The sequence below is a fragment of the Vombatus ursinus genome, unplaced genomic scaffold, assembly GCF_900497805.2.
Source record: "Vombatus ursinus unplaced genomic scaffold, bare-nosed wombat genome assembly UNPS02014818.1, whole genome shotgun sequence".
Classification (NCBI taxonomy): Eukaryota; Metazoa; Chordata; class Mammalia; order Diprotodontia; family Vombatidae; genus Vombatus; species Vombatus ursinus.
Genome location: NW_020954596.1, coordinates 2,329,962 through 2,350,683, shown reverse-complemented (window position 1 = coordinate 2,350,683; position 20,722 = coordinate 2,329,962). Strand labels below are relative to the sequence as shown.

The 20,722-nt window shown below is 39.6% G+C and overlaps 1 protein-coding gene across 1 annotated transcript in view; it reads left to right on the top strand.

Annotated features, from left to right (window-relative positions):
* The window catches only part of GAK (cyclin G associated kinase), a 128,741-nt gene that overhangs the window by 896 nt on the left and 107,123 nt on the right, over positions 1 to 20,722 (top strand). The window contains exon 2 of the mRNA XM_027836261.1: positions 19,594 to 19,655. Coding sequence (XP_027692062.1) covers positions 19,594 to 19,655 — 62 coding nt within the window. The remainder of the gene's footprint in view (positions 1 to 19,593; positions 19,656 to 20,722) is intronic.

Genomic DNA, 20,722 nt, shown 5'->3' with positions numbered 1-20,722 from the left:
CCACATCTGGAAGTGGGGGACTCTGGAGAGGGAAAGCCAAGGGGGTGGACTGATCATTTGTGAAAGAGGGAGCTGGGGGAGAATAAGATGACGTGTGGGGGGGGGTTGAGGTAGAGCACTTGTGGAGGAGGGAAGCTGACGCAGGGTAAGTCACATCTCCAAGAGGAGAATAGGTCACATCTGGAGTGGAAACTGGGAGAAGACAGGTCACATGGGTGGCAGCTGAGGGGAGGGCAGGTCTTATCTGGAGACAAGGAGTCCTGGGAGACTTGACTGATTATCTTTGGGGGACAGATACCTAAGTGGGTCCTCCTTGTATGTGGAAAGGAGAGGTGGGGAGCTGGAGTTTGGGATTGATGAAGTCTTAGTCTTCAGCCGAAAAAAGAGGAAAAGTGGGAGAGAAGCAGGAAGTACCCTGTTTGGTTTATAGCAGGCCATTGTATTTTCTAAAGTAACATTAACTTTTGAGAGCAGGGATTGGATGTTTTTGGTGGAGCAATCTGGGTTAAGTAACTTTCCCAGGGTTACAGAGCTAGTAAGTTTCAAGTGTCTGAGGCCAGATTTGAATTCAGGTTGTTCAAACTACAGGGCCAGTGGTCTTATCCATTGCCCCACCTAGCTGACCTCAGAGACTGGATCTTTGGACAAATCACATAACCCTGTTTGCCTCTTCATCTGTAAAATGAACAGTGTTTTCAGGTTCAGTTCTGTTCCACACAGTATGTCTGACTAATTAGGGGATCTGATTAATGCTGAGAATAATGATGTCTTGAATTGAAATTTCAATAGGAGATTCAGGGAGCTTCTTTTATTATTGATTTGGTGATATTAGGAAGATTACACTGTCCTAAATGTTATGCCTTGGAGGGTTGTTGCCCATAAAGATCAAATGCTCCATGTTTCGAAACTTTTGAGATGTCTTTTGTGAGATAGGACACAGGTATTTGTTTTTCTGTGTTTCTATGTTGAGTCACAGGCAATAAAGTGAATAGTAGAATAGAATTGTACAGAACTAGATTGTTATAGCTATACTAAATGTTCTCCAAGCTAGTCATAAAAGTTTGTAAACTTGTATTCTGAAAGATACTTTTCTAATGATACTTGGTCATCTGTTCTGCAGTCTTTATACCCTTTCCCTATCACTGACTATGAATTAGCCTCCTTTTAAGAACAATATGATTTCATGTATTTTGGACATTGTTCTTATGTTTTTTAAACCTTGCAACATATCAGTGTTGGTGTCATTTTCATTACCTGAGAAGTTTCTGTGACATTGAACTCCTGGGGAGTGAATGCATTTGGACTGGGAGCACAGCACTAGCATGGAGAATTAATAGCTCTGGAAAAAAGGTCAGACAACTCTAGCAAGCTTAGAATATAATTAGATAGGACTCTGGCCTTTGTCTCACCTATAATCTCAAAGCAGTTATGAGAAACGCGCAAACAAATGGTCCCATTTGCTACTCTTGTGTTTGATTGGGGGTGGAGGATGGGGAAGGGTATGGTAGCCTGTTCAATCTATTCTAGACATTGTAATAGGCATTTTTAGAGGAATGATAGGGTAAGATTTTGGCCAGGAAGTACCTACATTAATTCCTTCCTATAGAACTTGTAGAAGGAAGAAATTTTTAGTCCCTGAAAAGTAACTTGATGATTTAGTATTTTTAAGATAGATCTGATCTCAGAGCTATCTTAGCTCTTAAGTGGATGTAAAGAGCTCTCCAGATATATTAATGTAAGACACTCGTCAGAAACTTTGCTGTTACGTGTAAGACTCATTTGAAGTTGTAAGGAATTCATTCAGCAACCATTAAGTGCGGCAGGGGCACAAAGACAAAAATGAAACAATTCCTTCCTTCAGGGAGCTTACATTCTGTTGTGGGGAAACAACATGTATGCAGAACATTGCAAAATAATTATCAAGTAAGATAAAAATTTCAAGAAGACATTTGCAACTCTGAGGAATCAATATGGTGAGAAGGAGCAGCTGGAGTTGGGAGGGGAAGAGAAACACCAGGTTGGAGTCATAGTGTGGGTAATACTAGGTCATTTATTTATTTGACAAGCGTTAACTAAGTGCCTATTCTGCGTCTGTCTGTCACTGCCTGTTCTCCATGCTTGGAATTTGCTCCTTCCTTATCTCTGCCTCCTGGTTTCCTTCAAGTCTCAGCTGAAATTCCTTCTTCTGTAAGAAGCCTTTCTCAGTCTACCTAAATGCTAGTGCCCTCCCTCTAATATTATCTCCATTTTATCTTGTATGTATATTATTTGTACATAGTTGTGTGCATGTTATCTTTCCCATTAGATTGTCAGAGCCTTACACAGATTATTTTTGCCTTTCTTTGTTTTCTCAGTTCCTAGCACGGTCATGGTATGTTGTTGTTCAGTCATTCAGTCTTGTCCAACTCTTTGTGACCTGGGGACCATAGCATGCCAGTCCTGTCCGTGGTGGTTTTCTTGGCAAAGATACTGGAGTGGTTTACCCTTTCCTTCTCTGGTAGATTAAGTCAAACAGAGGCTAAGTGACTTGCCCAAGGTCACATAGCTATTAAGTGTCTGAGGCTGGATTTGAACTCAGATCTTTCTGACCGCTGGCCCAGCTCAGTCCACGGAGCCATTTAGCTACCTTCAGCTCTTCATGGTGCATAGGAGGTGCTTAACAAATGGTTTTGACTTCATTGGACTAAGTCAATAAGTGACTAAGAATAACAGGATGAAAAAAAACAGATGTTCAGCTTTTATCATGTAGGCAGTGTTGAGGCATTCAAGGTGAGGGGTGTGTGTGTGTGTGTGGTCAGTAGTGACTTGGTCAAGGTAGCTTGAGGAAGATTAATTTGTTGACAGTGTACGGGGTTGATAGGAGAGGAGAGCATATGGATGTAGGACAACCAGTTACAATGTTATTGCAAGGAACTCTTAAGGCACTCTTAAGGATTAAGATGATGGCAGTGAAAAGGGAAAGGAAGGGATATATGTGGGAGATTTTTCCAAGGAAGAAATTACAGAATTTAGAACTTGAAGGGTGGGGACAGATAAAAATGAGAAATCAAATATTATTCTCTGATTCAGTTTTTGATGGCTACATGAAATGATGCAGCACTAACGGAAATAGAGAAGTCAGGAGGAAGAGTTGATTTGAGAAAGATGATAAACTCAGCTTTGGATATTTGGGAAAATATCTAAATGACTTTGGAAATAAAGGACTGGAACTTAGGGAAGAGGCTACTTTTGGAGACAGATTTGGAATTCATTAGATTGTAAGCTTCTTGAGGGCAAGAATAATGTCTTATTCATCATTCACAAACTGTGGGCCTTACTGCGAAGCAATTGCTTATCATTGAATTGCATTTGCTTAGATGTGAGGGATAAAGCCAATGGGAATGGTTGAGGTCTTTGTTCCTCTCATGCCCATCTCCAAAAGTACCCCTTATTGGGGGTTACCTCCTTAGCAGCCCAAATGTAGCAACTCTAGTTGGCCCAGGAAAGTGCCCAATGGGGTGAAGGAATTACAGGCCCCATTTTTAAGTCCCACTCCCTCTCCTGACTATCAGTGTGGCCTTGGGCAAGTCATTTCACCTCCCTGGGCCTCACTTTCCTTATTGTAAAACAAAGTTGGAGTTGATGGATTCTGAGGTCTCTTCCAGCTCTAAATCTATGATTTTGTGGTAATGATCCAAGATGGGAATGAGCCACAAGCAGAAAAAACTAGACTGTGCAACATGCTATGATAAATGTCGAAAATTGTGAAATAGAGTGGGATGTGAGATCTGAATGGCAAGTTTGTTATTGATGGGGGAGGAGGGGAGAAGAATAGGCAGGGAAGGCTTCATGGGGGAAGTAGCATTTGAGCTGGACTTTAAAAGCTAGGTTGGGAAGTCTTTTGACAGAACAGAGAAAGGATATTCTAGCCATAGATGAAGAGAGTATGAGCAAAGGCATGGAGGCTGGAAAATGCAGGGAGCGTTCAGGAGACTGAGTAGCCAGTTTGGCTGAAATCAAGAATAATGTGTAGAGTGGAGTAATACGAGATAAGGCAGGGAAAGTTAGTTGTGGTGTAAGATTTTGCCTTGAATAAATGGCAAAAGTGTGAATTCTACTTGATAGGCTATTGGAAATCCCTGAAGAACTTTGAGCAGAGGAATGACTTCACTAGATCTGTGCAAATAAGATATTCTAGCAGCAGTGTGAAGGATGCATTGTGTGTGTGTGTGTGTGTGTATGTGTGTAAGTGAAGGTTAGAAACACTGATTAGGTGTAGTTGGGTGGTAAAAAGGCCGGGACTACAATGATGATAATGGGAATAGATTGGAAAGGACGGATGTGGGAGATGAAGCAAAGATGAAATAGATAGGATGTAGTAACTGGAATAGGGATGAGTAAAGATCAAGTTTATGATCATGGGAAATTGGGTAAAAGGTCTCGCTATATAAAAAATAATGAAGTTAGAAGGAGGAACAGGTTTAAGAGTATAAAAAGATTGATTTTGGTCATTTAGCTCATAGGATTTTAGATTTGAAGTTGAAAGGAACCTTAGACATGATGTAATCCAACACCTTCATTCTAAAATGAGGAATTTGAGGATTAGAGATATGAAGCAGTGTGCCCAGTGTCATATGTCTAATATATAACAGAGCTGAAAGTGCATCTCAGGTCAGGTGGCTATGGGACATCCAGGTGAAGGTATCTTTTTTTTTTGGTGAGGCAGTCGGGGTTAAGTGACTTGCCCAAGGTCACACAGCTAGTATGTGTCAAGTGTTTGGTCTGAGGCTGGATTTGAACTCAGGTCTTCCTGACTTCAGGGCCATGCTCTATCTCCACTGTGCCACCTAGCTGCCCCTTAGGTGAAGATATCTTGTAGGCAGTTTGGAGATAAAGGTCTGGAACTCAAATGAGAGAGAAGTCAAGCCTGGAGGTAAGATACATTTGAGAGTCGACTACATAGAGGTGGTAGTTTATGCCATGAAAGTGCATTTGCTTGTGGAGGAGGAAAGTGTAGAGAGAAAAGAAAAGTGAAGAAAAAGAGGGACCATGGCAAAGGGACATTTACAGTAAGGAGTAGGACAGAGAGGCATTGAAGGGAAATTGAGAAGCAACAGGAGAGAGACAGAGATAGAGATAGACAGACACACACATACAAGGTGGGGGGAGAGAGAGAGCGAGAGCGCGTGAGAGAGTGCGCGAGCATGAGCAAGTGCAGAACTCAGATTGGGTAGCATTGCTTGAGCCAGCAGTGTGATTAGCTGTGCCACAAGCAGTGGAGAAGTCAAGGAGGAGTGAGTGTGTTTGGGACAAATTGCATTATCTTAAGAGTAGAGCTGCTAGGTGGCGCAGTGGATAGAGCACCGACTCTGGAGTCAGGAGGACCTGAGTTCAAATTTGGCCTCAGACATATAACACTTACTAGCTGTGTGGCCCTGGGCAAGTCACTTAACCCCCATTGCCCAACCAAAAAAAAAAAATGAGTAGAGCTGCCAAGAGTGTGACAGCTTTTGCTTTAGGGTCCTAAAGGGTATGAAATATTTGCAGGGATGCTGTTTTGTGTTACTAATATTTTCCTTCTTAACCTGTATTTGGTGTGATGACAAAAATGGATGAACAAATAATATCAAGTAACCATTATGTATGAAGCTTTGTAAAAGCAGCTCTAAAAATCTACAACTTAAATATAGTGCAGCCATATAACAAGGACACATGCTTTCTATTATTCTAGACAAATCAGAATACAAAATGTCAACTCGGTTACCTAAGATACATTTTTAAGCCTTATTTTAACCTCCAGTTAACTTATCAGGTGGCCTATAATCTGTATGTACTGTATGTACTTTGAACAATCTCATTCAGCTATGAGGAACGTAATTTTGCAGAAAACACGCATATCTGGCTTCTCATACTCCTCAATTTAATTCAGAAACTTTTATTATGTACTTGCTATGTATAAGGCATTGAACTAGATGTTAGGAACAAAAATGTAGGGGGTGGGGTGGGTGGGCATGGTTTACAGCAGTTTACATAGATGAGTAATTGTGGAAAAAAGGGAAAGAGAAACATTGAGAGAACATTAAACTGTTAAAAAGAAATGGAGAGAGAGCATTCAACTGTGGAGATGAGGGGAGATTTCACAGAGGGAGTGGAGCCTGGGCTGAGCTTTGAAGGAACCTAAGAATTCTGAGAGGCAGAGGCTTGGAAGGGAGTGCATTATAGGCAAGGGGGATGATTTCTGAAAAACAGATATTAAGTGAGAGATGGAATATTCAAGCAATAATGCTAATGTGTTGATTTGTTTGGAAAGTGAGATGGATAAGGCTGTACAGGTAGGTTGGAACCAGATTGGGGAGGGCCTCAAATGATAAGCTGAGGAGTTTGTATTTAGTTTATTTAGTTTGTACCTAAAGGTAGTAGGGTTCTTTCAGTAGTGGTTTTTGAGCAGGGAATAAAATTATTAGATTTGTACCTTAGGAAATTTGGAGAGGGAAAAACGGTTCAGGACAGAGATGATGAGGACCTGAATTAGAGTGGTGGCCATGCGAGTGAAATGAGAGGAGAAGCTTCTAGAGATGTTATTGACAAGACTTCATTGTCACCGCTTCCATGGTAAGGTTAGAATGTGTTGTATACATGTTAGGTACTTCACACAAGTGTGTCATGTTGAATTTGTTGTTTAATGGACTCTGCAGGGATAGAGGTTGCTGTGCCGTGGTCAAATGTTATACATTCTCAGCGTGAAATGAGGAAGTTGAGCAGGGTAGGAAAGACTTGACCTTTAATAGTTTTGTTCATTTTGCTTAGCCAACATATTAAGCATCTCTTAAGTCCTCTGGGCGATTATGCTAGGCTGGGAGAGATACAAAGTTTAGATAAAGCATAGATTCTGCTCTCAGGGGAGTTTACAGTACTACCTGTACACAAATAACTAATTCAGAACGATACCTGAGAAGTACATGGAAGAAGTGCAAAAACAGACTGTTGTTGAAGCTGCTTCCTTTGAGGCTTTGTTCTGGTGGGCGAGTAATGAGTGTCCCAAGCTGTCTTTCATTCATATATTTTGAATCCACATGTAAATGCTTTTATGTATGGTGGTGGTTTGGATTATGACATTGCTTCCCATGTGTGGGGCTAATTCCAAGTTGATTATTAATTTAATAGCAATTAAATCAAATGCATATACAAAATAACATTTTTTGCTCTAGGCAGGCTGCACAGGTTCTCAGCATCTTCTGTCTCCATTCTCTCAGTAGCCATTGATGATAAGAGTCAGTGTGCATTATCAATTAGTCAGAGATTTAGCATTGGCTCTGTGTCCTGCTCAAAATAAGATGCAGGGGTAGAAGAAGAGAAATACAGGGCATACCCTGCCCACAAGAAGCTTACATTCTGGTTGGTCAGAGGCCTATCCTATGGAATAATTAGAGTACAACGTATGTTAAATTTGTCAGCCTTTTCTCAGGTCTGTCTTACTTTATCTAGCAATATCTGACCCTTAAAGCTACCCTTACTTTTTTGAAACTCATTCCTTGACACCCTTGATAACAGTGTCATATCCTTTGCTAGCTCTTTCTCTTCCATCCACTCCCTAAATGTAGGTACATTTCAGTTCTTACCACTGAATACTGTCATCTTGAAACTCTCACTCACTCATAGTTTCAATTATTAACTTCTTTTTGAATGATTTCCAAGGCTGTATTTCTACTCTTGGTTTCTTTTCTAAATTCCAGTTAAACATTTTCATTCTCATAGATACTTCCACTTAGCTAACCTGTATTCATCTCAAAATCAGCATGTTTAAAAACTTTTTTATTTCTTGATTCCATTAAGTTAGAAACCAACAAATACATATATATGTATGTATATATGTGTGTATATACACACACACATCGAATAGATTTCTCTCTTCTCGCACAGTCATCCAGTCGGCCACTCAGGTTTTTTTTTGTTGTTTTTTTGTTTTTTTGTTGAGGCAGTTGGGGTTAAGTGACTTGCCCAGAGTTACACAGTAAGTATCTGAGATCAGATTTGAACTCAGGTCCTCCTGACTCCAGGGCCAGTGCTCTATCTACTGTGCCACTAGCTCCCCCAGCCACTCAGTTTTATGGTTTCTTCTTAAGCAATGTCTCTTCTTTTAAATACTGTTGTTACCACTGTAGTTCAGGGCCCCTATCCTCTCGTACTTGGACAACTTCATTATTCTTGTAACTGACCTCTTTGCCTCACACCTTTCCCTTCAGTCCATCTATCCATCAATAGCCATTTATTGCGTACTCTATGCTAGGCACTGTGCTAGATCCTTGGGAACACATATACTAAGAATGAAACAATTGGTGCACTAAACTTAGATTCTAAAGGGGGAGATGCCAAATGCACAAGTAAATTGCTAAATACAAGGTAGTTTGGGAGGGAGGATCGGGAAAGGCTTCACGTAGAAAATAGCAATTGAATATCTTTTTGGGGGAAGAGAGGAATTCAGTGACAAGGAGTTAAGAAATGAATGTATTCCAGCCATGCGGAATGGCCAGTGGACAGGCAGGGAGACAGGTCTGGCTTCATGGCATGGATTGATCTTCTTAAAACACATTTTGGTGCTATTGTTTCCCTGCTTAGAATCCTTTAATAGTTTCTTGCTGTTTATAGAATAAAGTCCAAACTCATCCTGGCATTCACGTTTTTCTAGATCCCAAGTACTTTCCCCGTTTTATTTCAGTAGTGTGTAAGCTTCTTGATTTTATTTTTTAAAATATCATTCCCAAGACCTAACATGGTACCTAACATATAGTAGGCATTTAACAAATTCTTGTTGAATAGAATTCCCCTCTAATTTTTTGCATGAATCCTCTTTTCTGGCCAAAATGGTTTCATCACTGTCCACAGAATAGGTTTTGTGCTTTCTCTTCCTCCAAGTCTGCTCTTGTCGCTCTTCCTGTCCAGAACGTCATCCCAGCTCTCTTCTCATTCCTTCCTAGACGCTAACTCAAGGCTTACCTTCTTCATGAAGTCTTCCCAGATCAGTCTCACACTTGTCTAAATTCATGGCATTAATTGTCATTACGATTTATTTGACAGTCATGTATTACCTTGTGTCATCTCATTAATACTTCATTTAATTCTTCACTTATTATTAAATTGTTCATGTATTTGTCTAGTCTCCCTAAGAAGAGAATATGGCTTAGTGGAAGGAACACTGGATCTGGAGTCAGAAGGGCCTGATCCCAAAGCTTTATTCTAGTCTAGTTGCATGCCCTTGGTTAAGTTGCTTCCTCTCTGTGGGCCTCTGTTTCCTTATTTGTAAAATGAAATTGTACTAAATCAGAGGTTCTTAATCTTTTGTGTGTCATGGACCCCTTTGGTAGTCTGGTGAAGTCTATAGACCTCAGAATGATGTTTTGTTTACCACAGTTATAATTGGAGGAAATGTTAAATTTCAGTTAGATCAGAAGTTCTTAACTTTTTATTGTCATGTCCAGTGAAACTCATGGACCCTTTCTCAGAATATTTTTAAAGACATAAAATAAAATACATAGGAACACAAAGTAAACCAAAGGTTAGTGAAAATAAAGATGTATTTTTTTTTTCTCTCCAAGTTCATGTACCCTTTGAAATCTATCCATGGACTCCTAGGGGAAGGGAGTGTCCAAAGACCCCAGGTTAAGAGCTCCTGTACTAGATGATCTCTAAAATCTCTTCTAACTGACTGGAAATAACTAACTGAAATTTGTGGTAAGGTCCAAGATTGCAGGGGCTGTGTCTTACATTTCATTGTACCCCTTATAGATAGTAGATATTAATCAAAATTAGTTGATCACTTGACACTAAATTGTGTGTTATAGGCAGTATACTCTATAGGCGTTCAAAGAGGACAAGATCAATATGGACTACAGTGGTTAGAAACATTTCCTGGAAGGGGTTGGGCACAATTTGAAGGATGACCCCAAATAATGTAACTGAACAATGTGTAAACTAGATTGTATATAGTACAGAAATAGCATCTGCCTCGTTTCCTCCAAACAGGAGACAATTTTTTTTTGAATAAAACCATATGCCATCATTATAAAAAGTTTTATTTATTCCTTTTGTTTTTGCATCATAAGATTTCTGAACATACCCCTTGTCTGCCAATCAAGCTTTCCCTTATTACAAAGATTTTTTTTGAATTAAATTTTTTTAAGTATGCATAATTTTCTCCTCCCTCCCCCCCTCCAAAAGAAAAAGAAAAGAAAAACTCTTGAAACTAATATGTGTTGTTGAGCAAAACAAATTCCTACATTGGCTATGTTTGCGAATATGTCTCATTCTGTATATTAAGTCCTCACCTCTTATCAGGAGGGTGGGTATCATTTTCTGTCATTGGTCCTCTGGAATCATGGTTGATGTTAATCAGAGTTCTGAAGTCTTTAATTGTTTGTTTTTACAGTGTTTTTGTACAACAGAGATTTTTTAAAAACCAGGACATTTTATCAAAATCAAATCCACATGTTGAATAGGCTGACAGTGAATAACTATTCTGTATCCATAGCCCTCCACCTCTCCAATGAAAGGAGGAAAAGGCATTTTCTTAATACCTTTTAGAAGGGCCAAACTTGTTCATTACAATTACACACCATTCAGTTTTTCCTTTTATTGTTCTTTATGTTTATATTGTATGCTCTTTTCCTGGTTCTACTTTTTCACTTTGTGTAAATTCATGTCTTCTCTGTACTGTCAGTGCTAATGCATGTAATGGGATCATAGATTTAGAGCTAAAATCAGTCAACAAGCATTATTCCTGGTTCCTTGTTAAGTTCTGGTGATAGAAAGACCAAAACTAAGGCAGTCTGTCTGCCCTCAAGGAATTGACATTTTACTGGGGGGGGAGGGGGCTCAGAGTAGGACTTTCTCACAGATAAGTAAATACTGAATATATTCAAAATTTTGGTAGTACTAACAACTAGGATAAACATGGAAGGCCTCTTGAAGGAGGGGGCACTTGAGCTGAACTTTGGAGAGGGGGGAAGCATTTGAGTTCTAGGGGACAGCTTGTGCAAAAGTAGAAGTCAGGTGACGGAATAGTGTCCAGTGGGGCGGGGCAGGGCAGATAACTGAGCATTGTAGCTGTTGCTGCTCCTGCTGGTGTGGTGTGGTGTGAGGTGATGTGGGGTGGGGTGTGGTGGGGTGGAGCGGGGTGTGGTGGGGTGTGGGGGTGTGTGTGTGTGTGTGTGTGTGTGTGTGTGTGTGTTGGGGGGTGGGGCGGTAATGGTATAAATCAACTCAGAAGGATTGGCTGGAGTAAGGCTGCAGAGGGCGTTAAGTGCTAAACAAAAGGGTTTCTGTTTTAACCTAAAGGCAACAGGGAGTTATAGAAGCTTCTTGAGCAGGTAAAGATATCTATTTGGCACCTGTGTGAGGATGGATTGGAGAGAGGAGAGCTTGGATGCAGGGAAACTAATGAGGCATGTTGTAAAAAGTTCAAATGAGAGTGATGAGGACCTGAAGTGATGACTGTGAGGAGAGAGGACTGGCCATTGAGGCAGAAGGGAGGCAGTGTGGTGAGGTGCCTTAATGGAGTGCTTGGTACATAGGAGGTGTTTGGTAAAGGTTTATTGATTGATTTGGAATCAGAAGACCCAGGTTCAAATGCCAACATTGTCTCTTATGACTTGTATAACCTTGGACTAGTTAATTAATCTCTTAGTGCTGCAGTCTAATCCTAAACAGACTTGAAGGGCTCTTCCAGCCTTACATCTATAATCCTAAGGGACATTTTGTTTGGTGTCTTCAGTTTGGGATGGGAGTGTGAAGGAGATTTTAACTGTTAAGGTCTCCCTGGATGGTAGGAAATGAACTGCTCCTAGATACTTGGTGATAGAAGAATAGTTATTTCCTATAACTATTGGGATGTTAAGGAATGATTGTTTTGTTTTTTTAGTATTTAAACCATGAGTTTAATTGCTGTTTTTTTTTTAAACATTGGGTATGGTTTGGCTAGGGAAGGAGGCAGGAAGTCCCAGAGTACTGAAAGTCGTTTGTTATTTTCTTGTAGATCTGTTTTCTTTTCCTTTGGTACAATGGGGTTGATGTTAAAGGGAATCTCAAAGATTAATTAAGGTTGCTGAGTATGATTAGACTTTGAATAATTTCTACCTCCCTCTTGGCCACATTGCATTCTCTTCTCTTCCCTTTCAAATTTGTATCAAATGTTACATTTTAATATAAGCCCAAGTCGAACAATAATTATCTGTAATATTGCTATTTAAGTGAATCTATACTTGTTGGAACAGGTAGTCTAGCCCCAGTGTCATTCCCAGTAGAGCTTCTTTCTCAGTCATTGAGGTTACTTAATACCTTCTCATCTCTTCTTCCTTCAGTGCCTACTGTCACCAAGTCAAAGGCACTGAGGTGGAACCCTATCTAGTACAGGAAACAGCAGATAGGCCAGTTTGTCTTAAATCAATCAAACATTTTTTAAGATACAGAAACAAAAGTGAAATTGTCTTTGCCTTCAGGGACATGTTTTCTGTAGATAAGACAGCATGTGCATATATTCAAGTACTGAAAAATATATACAAAATACATACAAATTATCTCCAAATTAATTTATATTTATATATTTTTTTTGTTAAATAGTTCCCAATTATGTTTTTTAATCTGGTTCTACTGGGTTGCCTGTTTGGTGCTTCTGGTCTAAACCACTAAATAGTGAGGTAGTTTGAGTCAAGGAGTTTCTGTGTAGAACTTTAGTAGGAAAGGGAGTTCACAAGAAGAGCAGTGATGAGTTAAGTTCCCATTCAAGGGCTGGTTATAGGTTACTGGGAATGTTTTCTGTATCTGTTTATGGGCTTCTTTGAGTTTTTTCATCTACATTTTCTGTGGATTGAAATGAAAGCAGTCCTACTTGATATACATTTGGAATCTTAAGTGCTTGTTATAAGAACTGGAAAAATCTTGTTACCCACATTTGTGGAAACCTGGGCTTGAACATATTTGGAGATTTCCTAGAATAGCCTCTACAGTAGAACCAAAAGAGATAATTATTTTCTTCAGATCAGTTTCTGAATTTCGATCTCGTTTATGTGAACCCAGGGTTCATTGTGAACCTAGAGGACATTAGTGTTCTCCACACTGAAATTATGTTGTATTTATTTCACATATATTTTGTATTTACTTATTTTTATACGTGTTATTTGTTCCCAGTAGAGAACAAGCTACTTGAGGGCAGGGATTGTTTTATTTTTGTCTTAATATCCCTAGCACTTAGCACAGTCACTGGTACATATAGAAGATGATTAATAAATTGTTATTGAATTGAGTGTTTGTAATGGCTGGATCCTCTCTCTAAGCTACTTGAAGCCAGGCACTTTAAATATTTTGCATCATCAGTATTTATCAGTGTTATCCTCAGTATACACTAAATAAATGGTTGAAGAATTATTGAGTTGAATCTTTTTTTCCCAATACTTGGTCCATAATTTTGTTTTATCAGATCTGGAGTGAACTTTTCAGAATTTTGTATGGCTAATGATGAGGGCGCAGAATTGTTTGTCATGCAACAATAATAGTTTTGCTGTCTCCCTGCTTTATTTCTTTTGTGAAATGATAGCTATGCTCTTCAACTGCAAAGAAAATTCCCAGAGATTGCATTATTGGTGGAAGTATACTGTAAATTTTTGCCATGAAAAGGTTAATGAATTGCATAATAGTACTCTTCATTGATTTTTTTCCCTTCCAGAGCAATTACATTTTTATTTTATTAAAACTTTTTAATGAGACCTGTCAGTATAATAACCTGATCATTGAATTGTAGAATTTCAGATCCAGTGGGGCCTTAGAAGTCCTCTAGTTCAGCTTTTTCATTTTACAGAGGAGAAATCTGAGGCCTAGAAAGTCTAGCTTATGTAGGGGTCACATAGCTAACCTGTGTCAGAACTGAACCTGGGACCAGTGAGCCCTGGGGAGCCTTTTTTGGTAAGTTATGCATTACATTTTAAAATTTCTTTTTCAGTTTTACTGCTTTAATGAGAATTAGCTGTGTAATGTTTTATGGAAGCTGTATAAGTAAAGCACTGACCTATGTTCTGAGGAATCTTCAAAAGAATCTTTTCTGAGGATAATCTACTTTTCATTTTCCTGAGACCTTGAAATTGCCAGCGGGGAATAGGATTGAGGCGCCCCCCCCCTTTCCTTTAAAGTCAGAGAGTAAGTACAGCTGTACCAACCTCCTAAGTGGGAACCTTGACAAACCAGAAAAACAGGGTAGAGTCATAGGTCAAGGATTTAGAATTAATTGATACTGTAGAGATCAATTAAACCCATTTTATGAGTGATAAAAATGAAGCCTGAGAAATTAAATGACTTGTACAAGTTTGCATAGATAGCATCAGAGTCAGGATTTGAACCCAGATCTTTTGGTTCCAAATCCAGTGCTCTTTCCAGTACATAACAAATGGCAGTGGCCAAGCTGGAGCACTGTTAAGTTTGTTTTCAAGATCTGGTAAGTATGTCCTATAAATCCAGGGTTTGGGGGTCCCTTTGCTGTGTATAGCATCCAGAGGAGCAAGAATTTCCTGACTGGAACTGTGAGTTGGAATCAGTGGTAACTACTGTAAAAATGACTAACAGATAGTCACTTGGGCCAGATGAACTACATCTTTGAGTAGTGAGGGATTTGGCAGATGTGATTGCTAAGCTACTATCTGGGTGGTACCTGAAAGACTGTGGAGAACAGGAGAAATATTATGATACTGGAGAAAGGCCAATATTCTCCTGATTTTCAAAGAAAGGAAGAGGATTGAATCTGCAAATTATAGTCCAGTGAGTTGGGTTTTGATTCCTGGTAAGATTCTAGAATTTCTTAATAAAGAGGTTGTTAGTCAACATCTAGAAAAGGAAGTGGTGATCACAAAGAACCACCATTGTTTGAGCAAGAACCGGCTATGCTAGCCTAGCTTTATTTCCCTTTTCCACAATTGTCAGATTAAAGAAAAGCTATAGATATAATTTACCTTTACTTTAGCAAAATATTTTTCGGTTTTTTTAAATGCTGTTTTTGAGTAATGGAGAAATGTAGGCTACATAATAATAGAGTTGAATAATAATAGATTGGAGAATAGTTGAATGGACTCAGAGTACTTTATTAATATGTTAGTATCATCTTGGAAGGAGGTCTGTTGTGCAGGCTCCAGGGATCAGTTCTTGGTCCTTTGCTATTTTATCATTTTTATAAATGATTTGAAGAAGGCATAAGTGATATCCTAATCAAATTTGCTGATGACATGAAGCTGGGAGGACTTGCTAATGTGTACTGGATGGCAACATAATGATTCAGAAAGGTCTTGTCCAGCTAGCACAGTGAGCTAAATCTAATAGGATGCAATTAATAGGAATAAAGTCATACTTGACCTTAAAAAATTGACTAAACAGATATGAGATGGGGAGCTATGGTTAGCAGAATGTTTGAAAGAGATCTTGGAGTTTTAGTGGGTGGCAGGTTGTATATGAGTCAGTAGTGTCATATGGCAGCCAAAAAGTCAATTATTGACAATTTGGGTAGCATTGAGGATAGCTTCCAGGGTAAGGAGCTAATAGTTTCTCTGTAGTCTGCCCTGGTCAGAGCACATCTGTAATACTGTGTTCTGTTTGGGTACCACAATTTAAGAAGGACATCAATAAACTGGGGAGTATCTAGAAGATAATCAAAATGGTGAAGGTCCTAGAGTCTTTGCCATAGGAGAATGAGTTGAAGAAACTGGGAATGTTTAGCCTTGAGAATACTAAAGGGGGGAGGGACATGATAAATATTTAAAGATCTCTCATCTAGAAGGGGGATGGAGACATGTACTGTGAGGCCCCAGAGCAGAACCAGGAGCAGTGGATGAAAGGTGCAGAGAGACGGATTTAAGCTTGATGTCAAGAAAAACAACCTAAAAATAAGTTGTCCCAGAGCACTCTCTCCTATAGTAGGGAGTTCTCTCTCATTGTGGCTCTTCTTGCAGCTATTGGATAGATCACTTGCTGGATATGTTGTAGTGGTTTTTTTTTTTTTTTTTTTTGAGGGGAATGGTGGTGGTGGTGGTGGTGGTGATGGTACAGGTACAGGTACAGGTTGGAGTAGATGGCTGCTGAATTCCATTCCAACTCAGAAACTCTGTGATTCTGTGATATCCTCCCGATTGGGATGTTGAAAACCTCCTATTAATAATTTTTGTGTAACTGATGCTCAGAAAGTTTGAATAATCTGTAATCCTTTGTATTTTAGGACCAATACTTATTCTGCTTCCCATTTTGTTTTTTGAATACTTTATTTTAGAATCCTGGTTTTAAAATTCTGTTATCTGGATAGCTAAACCTGTCTGCATTCTTTTTTATTCAGTTAATAAGTAATTATTAATTGCTTGTTATGTGCTATGTGCAGTGCTAGACCCAGAGGATGAAATTAAAAAACATGAAAGAACCTCTCCTCTCAAAGAGCTTATGTTCCAGTGGGAGGCGGTGGGCAGAGTAGATATAATACATATAGCAGAGTGTATGTAAAGAGGAGAAAATACAAAGGAATGTAGATTAGTTAAATGTGAGGTAGTTTGGGAAGTAAGGTGCTTGTAATTGGGGGATGAAGAAAGGCTTCATGTATCAAATGGTGTTTTGAATGAGAGGAGTAAAGGTGAGGAAAAAGTGCATCCCACATATGTGAGAGGAGTAGTGCAAATGTAAGGAGGGGGCCAATGGAGAGTTCCACGGGGGGACAGAGAGAAGGCCAGTTCAGGGAGGCTGGGAAGACAGATCATGGTCAGAGCTGGGAAAGTCTTTCTAAGCTAAACAAGGTTTACATTTTATCCTAGGGAGGCTTTGTAGTTTATTGAGTAGAGTAGTGACATGGTCAGATCTTTGTTTATGGAAAATCACTTTAGGAACAGTGGGTAGGACGGACTGGAATGGTGAGGGAACTGAGATAGGGAGAACGATTAGGAGGTCATTGTAAAAAAAAAAAATCTAGACCAGAACACAGCTGGGGGACATGTCATGATCGAGCTTACTGGATACATTACAAAATCATATTGTTCAACCTCAGTTGGGCTTTCACTGCAGCAGTTCTTTTATTCCTTCTTAATTGATTCCCTCTCTCAGTTCCTAGAAACTCTTCAAGTCTCCCATACCACCACGTACCTGCTCCTTCTCCAGCTGAGGACCATGCTTCTTCTTTTACTGGGAAAATTGAGGCTATTTGAAGTTAGCTTCCTCATCTCCAATTCTCTTTATCTCAGAAAACAAAAACAATAACAAAAAAACCCTTGACATTATCCCCCACTCTCTTCTCCTTTTTCCAGGCTCAGACAAAAAGGTAGCCTTTTTCCTTGCCAAGGTCAGCATGGCTGCTACCATCTTCTTCAGAAGATTACCACCTCAATGATCTTTTATCTTTCTCTAATATTTAACTTCTCCCCATCTAATGGTTCTGTCTTTACTGCCTTCAAACATGTCCAGATCAGCTACAGCCTATTACACCTTGTATCATCCTAAATCCTTTGCAGTTTGATGACCTAATTGTCTCATAAGTTACCACTGTCTCCTTACTGCCCAAATGTATGATCTCAGTCCTTATCCTGCTTTACCAGTTTGCTTCATTTGACAGTGTTGACCATTCTGTCTCCCTGGACCCCTTCCTTATTCTCTCCTGCTTCTCCTTGTAGCCCTCTCCTTGACCCCTTTGCTTCTTTATCCAGGTCCTGCTCCACTAGCTGTGGATGTTGCCCCAGGTTTTGTTCTGTGTGGTGTTCTCTTTCTGTCTCTGTCTCTGTTTCTCTTTGTCTCTTTGTCTGCCTCTGTCTCTTTCTCGGTTTCTCTGTCTGTCTCTGTCTCTTTCTTGACTGTTCTGCTCCCACAGGTTTAACCACCTTTTCTGTGCAGTTGACTCCCAAATTTATGTGGCCAGCTTCTGTCTCTCCATTGAGCTTCACTCCCACCCACATCACCAAGTGTCTATTGGACATTTCAGGCTGGATCTCCTAGAGACATCTCAAACTCAATACATAACAAAACTGAACTTAGTTATCTTTCCTCCAAACCCTTCCTTCTTATAGACTTTCCTGTTTTATTTAAGGCTTTACCATCCTTCCAGTCTGCTGGTTTGTAATTTTGGTATCATCACGGAATCCTCATTCTTCTTCCTTCCACACATCTAGACAATTGTCAGATCTTGCCATTTCTACCTCCACAATATCTCTTACATCCAGTACCGTCTTTCTACTCACATAACCACCACCTCAGTTTAATCAGTCAATCAACAAGCATTTATTGAACACTTATGTGGCTTTCACTGTGCTAGGGCTGGGGATATAAAGGGCCTTATGTTTTAATGAGGGGAACAGGAAGTACACGTATAAAATACAGCATAAAGGTAAAGTGGATAAATACCACTAGACACAAAGTAGCTAACACAAGGAAGTTGGCACAGCAGGAAAGGCTTCCTGAGGTTAGCTGCTTAGTGGACAAGTCAGGGGAAGGCAAGGAGAGAGGGTGGAGGAGAGAAGGTTTGGAATAGGGAATCACTTCAGGAGAAATGAAAGGGCTGAGCTTTGCCTTTGCTTGACAGTAGGGCTGAAATGCCTTTTAAGCCAATAAACAAATTCTTATTAAATGTCAGTTTTGTTGGAAGCATTTTATGTTGTAAAAAGAAATTGTGATAGAATTTCATTACAAAGTGAGAATTTTGGGAAAAATAGTAAAGCAAATGTTCACAAATGATTTGTAGCACCCATTGCATCTGTGTAGAGCATCTGATATCAGTCAGTGGTTTTATTATTGAGGAAGAGGAAGGAGCCTGGTGGAACCAAAAGTTCAGATTTTTATTATATTTTAATTTTTGTATGTTTTTTCCCTTTTTTTTTTCCCAGGGTGGGGCTTTTATCTGTCCCAAACTCCTACTGGTTTCTGTGTCAGTCAAATAGCATTTATTAAGGGCAGGCTATGTGCCAGGCATCTTGCTAAACACGGAGTGTAAAGAAAGGCAAAAAGCCATACAGTTCTTGCTTTTGAGGAGTTCATGGCCTGATTGAGAAGACAACATGCAAACAGCTATATACAAACAGTTTATAAACGTAAATTGGGGTGATCTTAGAGGAGATTTTGGAGGACGTGGCTCCACTGTCCAATCAGGCCAGAGCTCATCTCGTACATAATGTTTATTTTATTTATTTATTTTTTTTGGCTAGGCAGTGGGGTTAAGTGACTTGCCCAGGGTCACACAGCTAGTAGGTATTATGTGTCTGAGACTGGATTTGAACTCAGGTTCTCCAGAATCCAGGGCCTGTGCTTTATCACAGGCACCACCTAGCTGCCCATTATGTTTATTTATAAAGTACACATGTGGTCCTAGAAGCTTCTACAAAATGGTTTTCTTTAAATTTCCTGTGTGGCGGGCACCTGAAATACTGCATAAAACTGCAGTGCGTTGGTGGTTGGTGGTTTCCCTTGCCACTAGTTCAGTTTCATTTTGTTACCAGGTTCATCCATAAGTGGTAGAGCTGTGGCTGAATAAAAGCTGTCTTTACTGGTATTTTAGGCAGTGAAGCTTTACCAGCTTAGTAAGTAACTTGAAAACATAGCTCTAATTTCACTTCTGTTTTAATTTTTCAGGTGGGTTTGCTTTTGTATATGAAGCTCAAGATCTTGGAAGTGGTAAAGATTATGCTTTAAAGGTAACGGTTATTTGGAAAATTAAACATTGAATTGAAAGCTGTTTTGGAATATTTAAAAGCATTTCCCCAAATGAAAGAAGTCCCACATTGGAAATAAGAAAATACCTGATTTTTTTCTTTTCCCTTCTTCTTGATGTGCCCACCACTTGAAGTTATTCTCCCTTTTCTGTGGCTGTCGGCGTAGCCTTGGAGTGGACTCTGAAAGCTAATCACTTTTAAAGCATCCTTGGGGCAGATATGTCATGGCTTTGGGGAAAGATCTTTGGCCAGCTTACTCAGTGATTATTGCAATCAGCTTTCGTGTTCTTTTCCTTCTTTGATTTTAATTTGACACTAAAAGAAAATTTGTAATTCCTCACTAACAGATTCTTGTTCTTCTAAAAGGCCTCAGTGGACACAGGGCAGGAGAGTGGAAAGAGTCTGTGCCTAGAAGCTGGGAAGCTCAATTTTTAGCTCTAACTAGTTTTGTGATTTGGGGCAAATCACTTGCTCCCACTCTCTGACTGTAAGAAGAAAGAGCTAGATTAGTTGATCTCTAAAGTACTCCTAGCTTTAGCTTTAGAGTTTCTTGATATGCTATATACTACCCAAGCATTTTCCATTTTGGGAGGAACTTCCTCTTTGCTGGAGATCTGTATATTTTATGGGTAACTGGATGAGGGAGCCAGCCCATTTTGTAATTTTTGTTTGGGCATGTGCAATTTAAATGTTGTTGTTTAGTCATATCTGACTCTTCTTGATCCCATTTGGGGTGTTCTTGGCAGAGTTACTGGAGGGGTTTGCTGTTTCCTTCTCCAACTGATTTTGCAGGTGAGGAAACTGAGGCAAACAGGGTTAAGTGACGCCAGGGTTAAGTGATGTCAGGAAGATTCCTCTTAGTGAGTTCAAATGTGGCCTCAGACTACTAGCTGTGTTACCCTGGGCAAGTCATTCATTTAAATTTCATATATTTAGTTATTTTTTGGTGAGGCAAAAGTGACTTGCCCAGGGTTACACAGCTGGTGTCAAGTGTCTAAGGCCTGACTTGAACTCAGGTCCTCCTGACTCCAAGGCTGGAGCTCTATCCA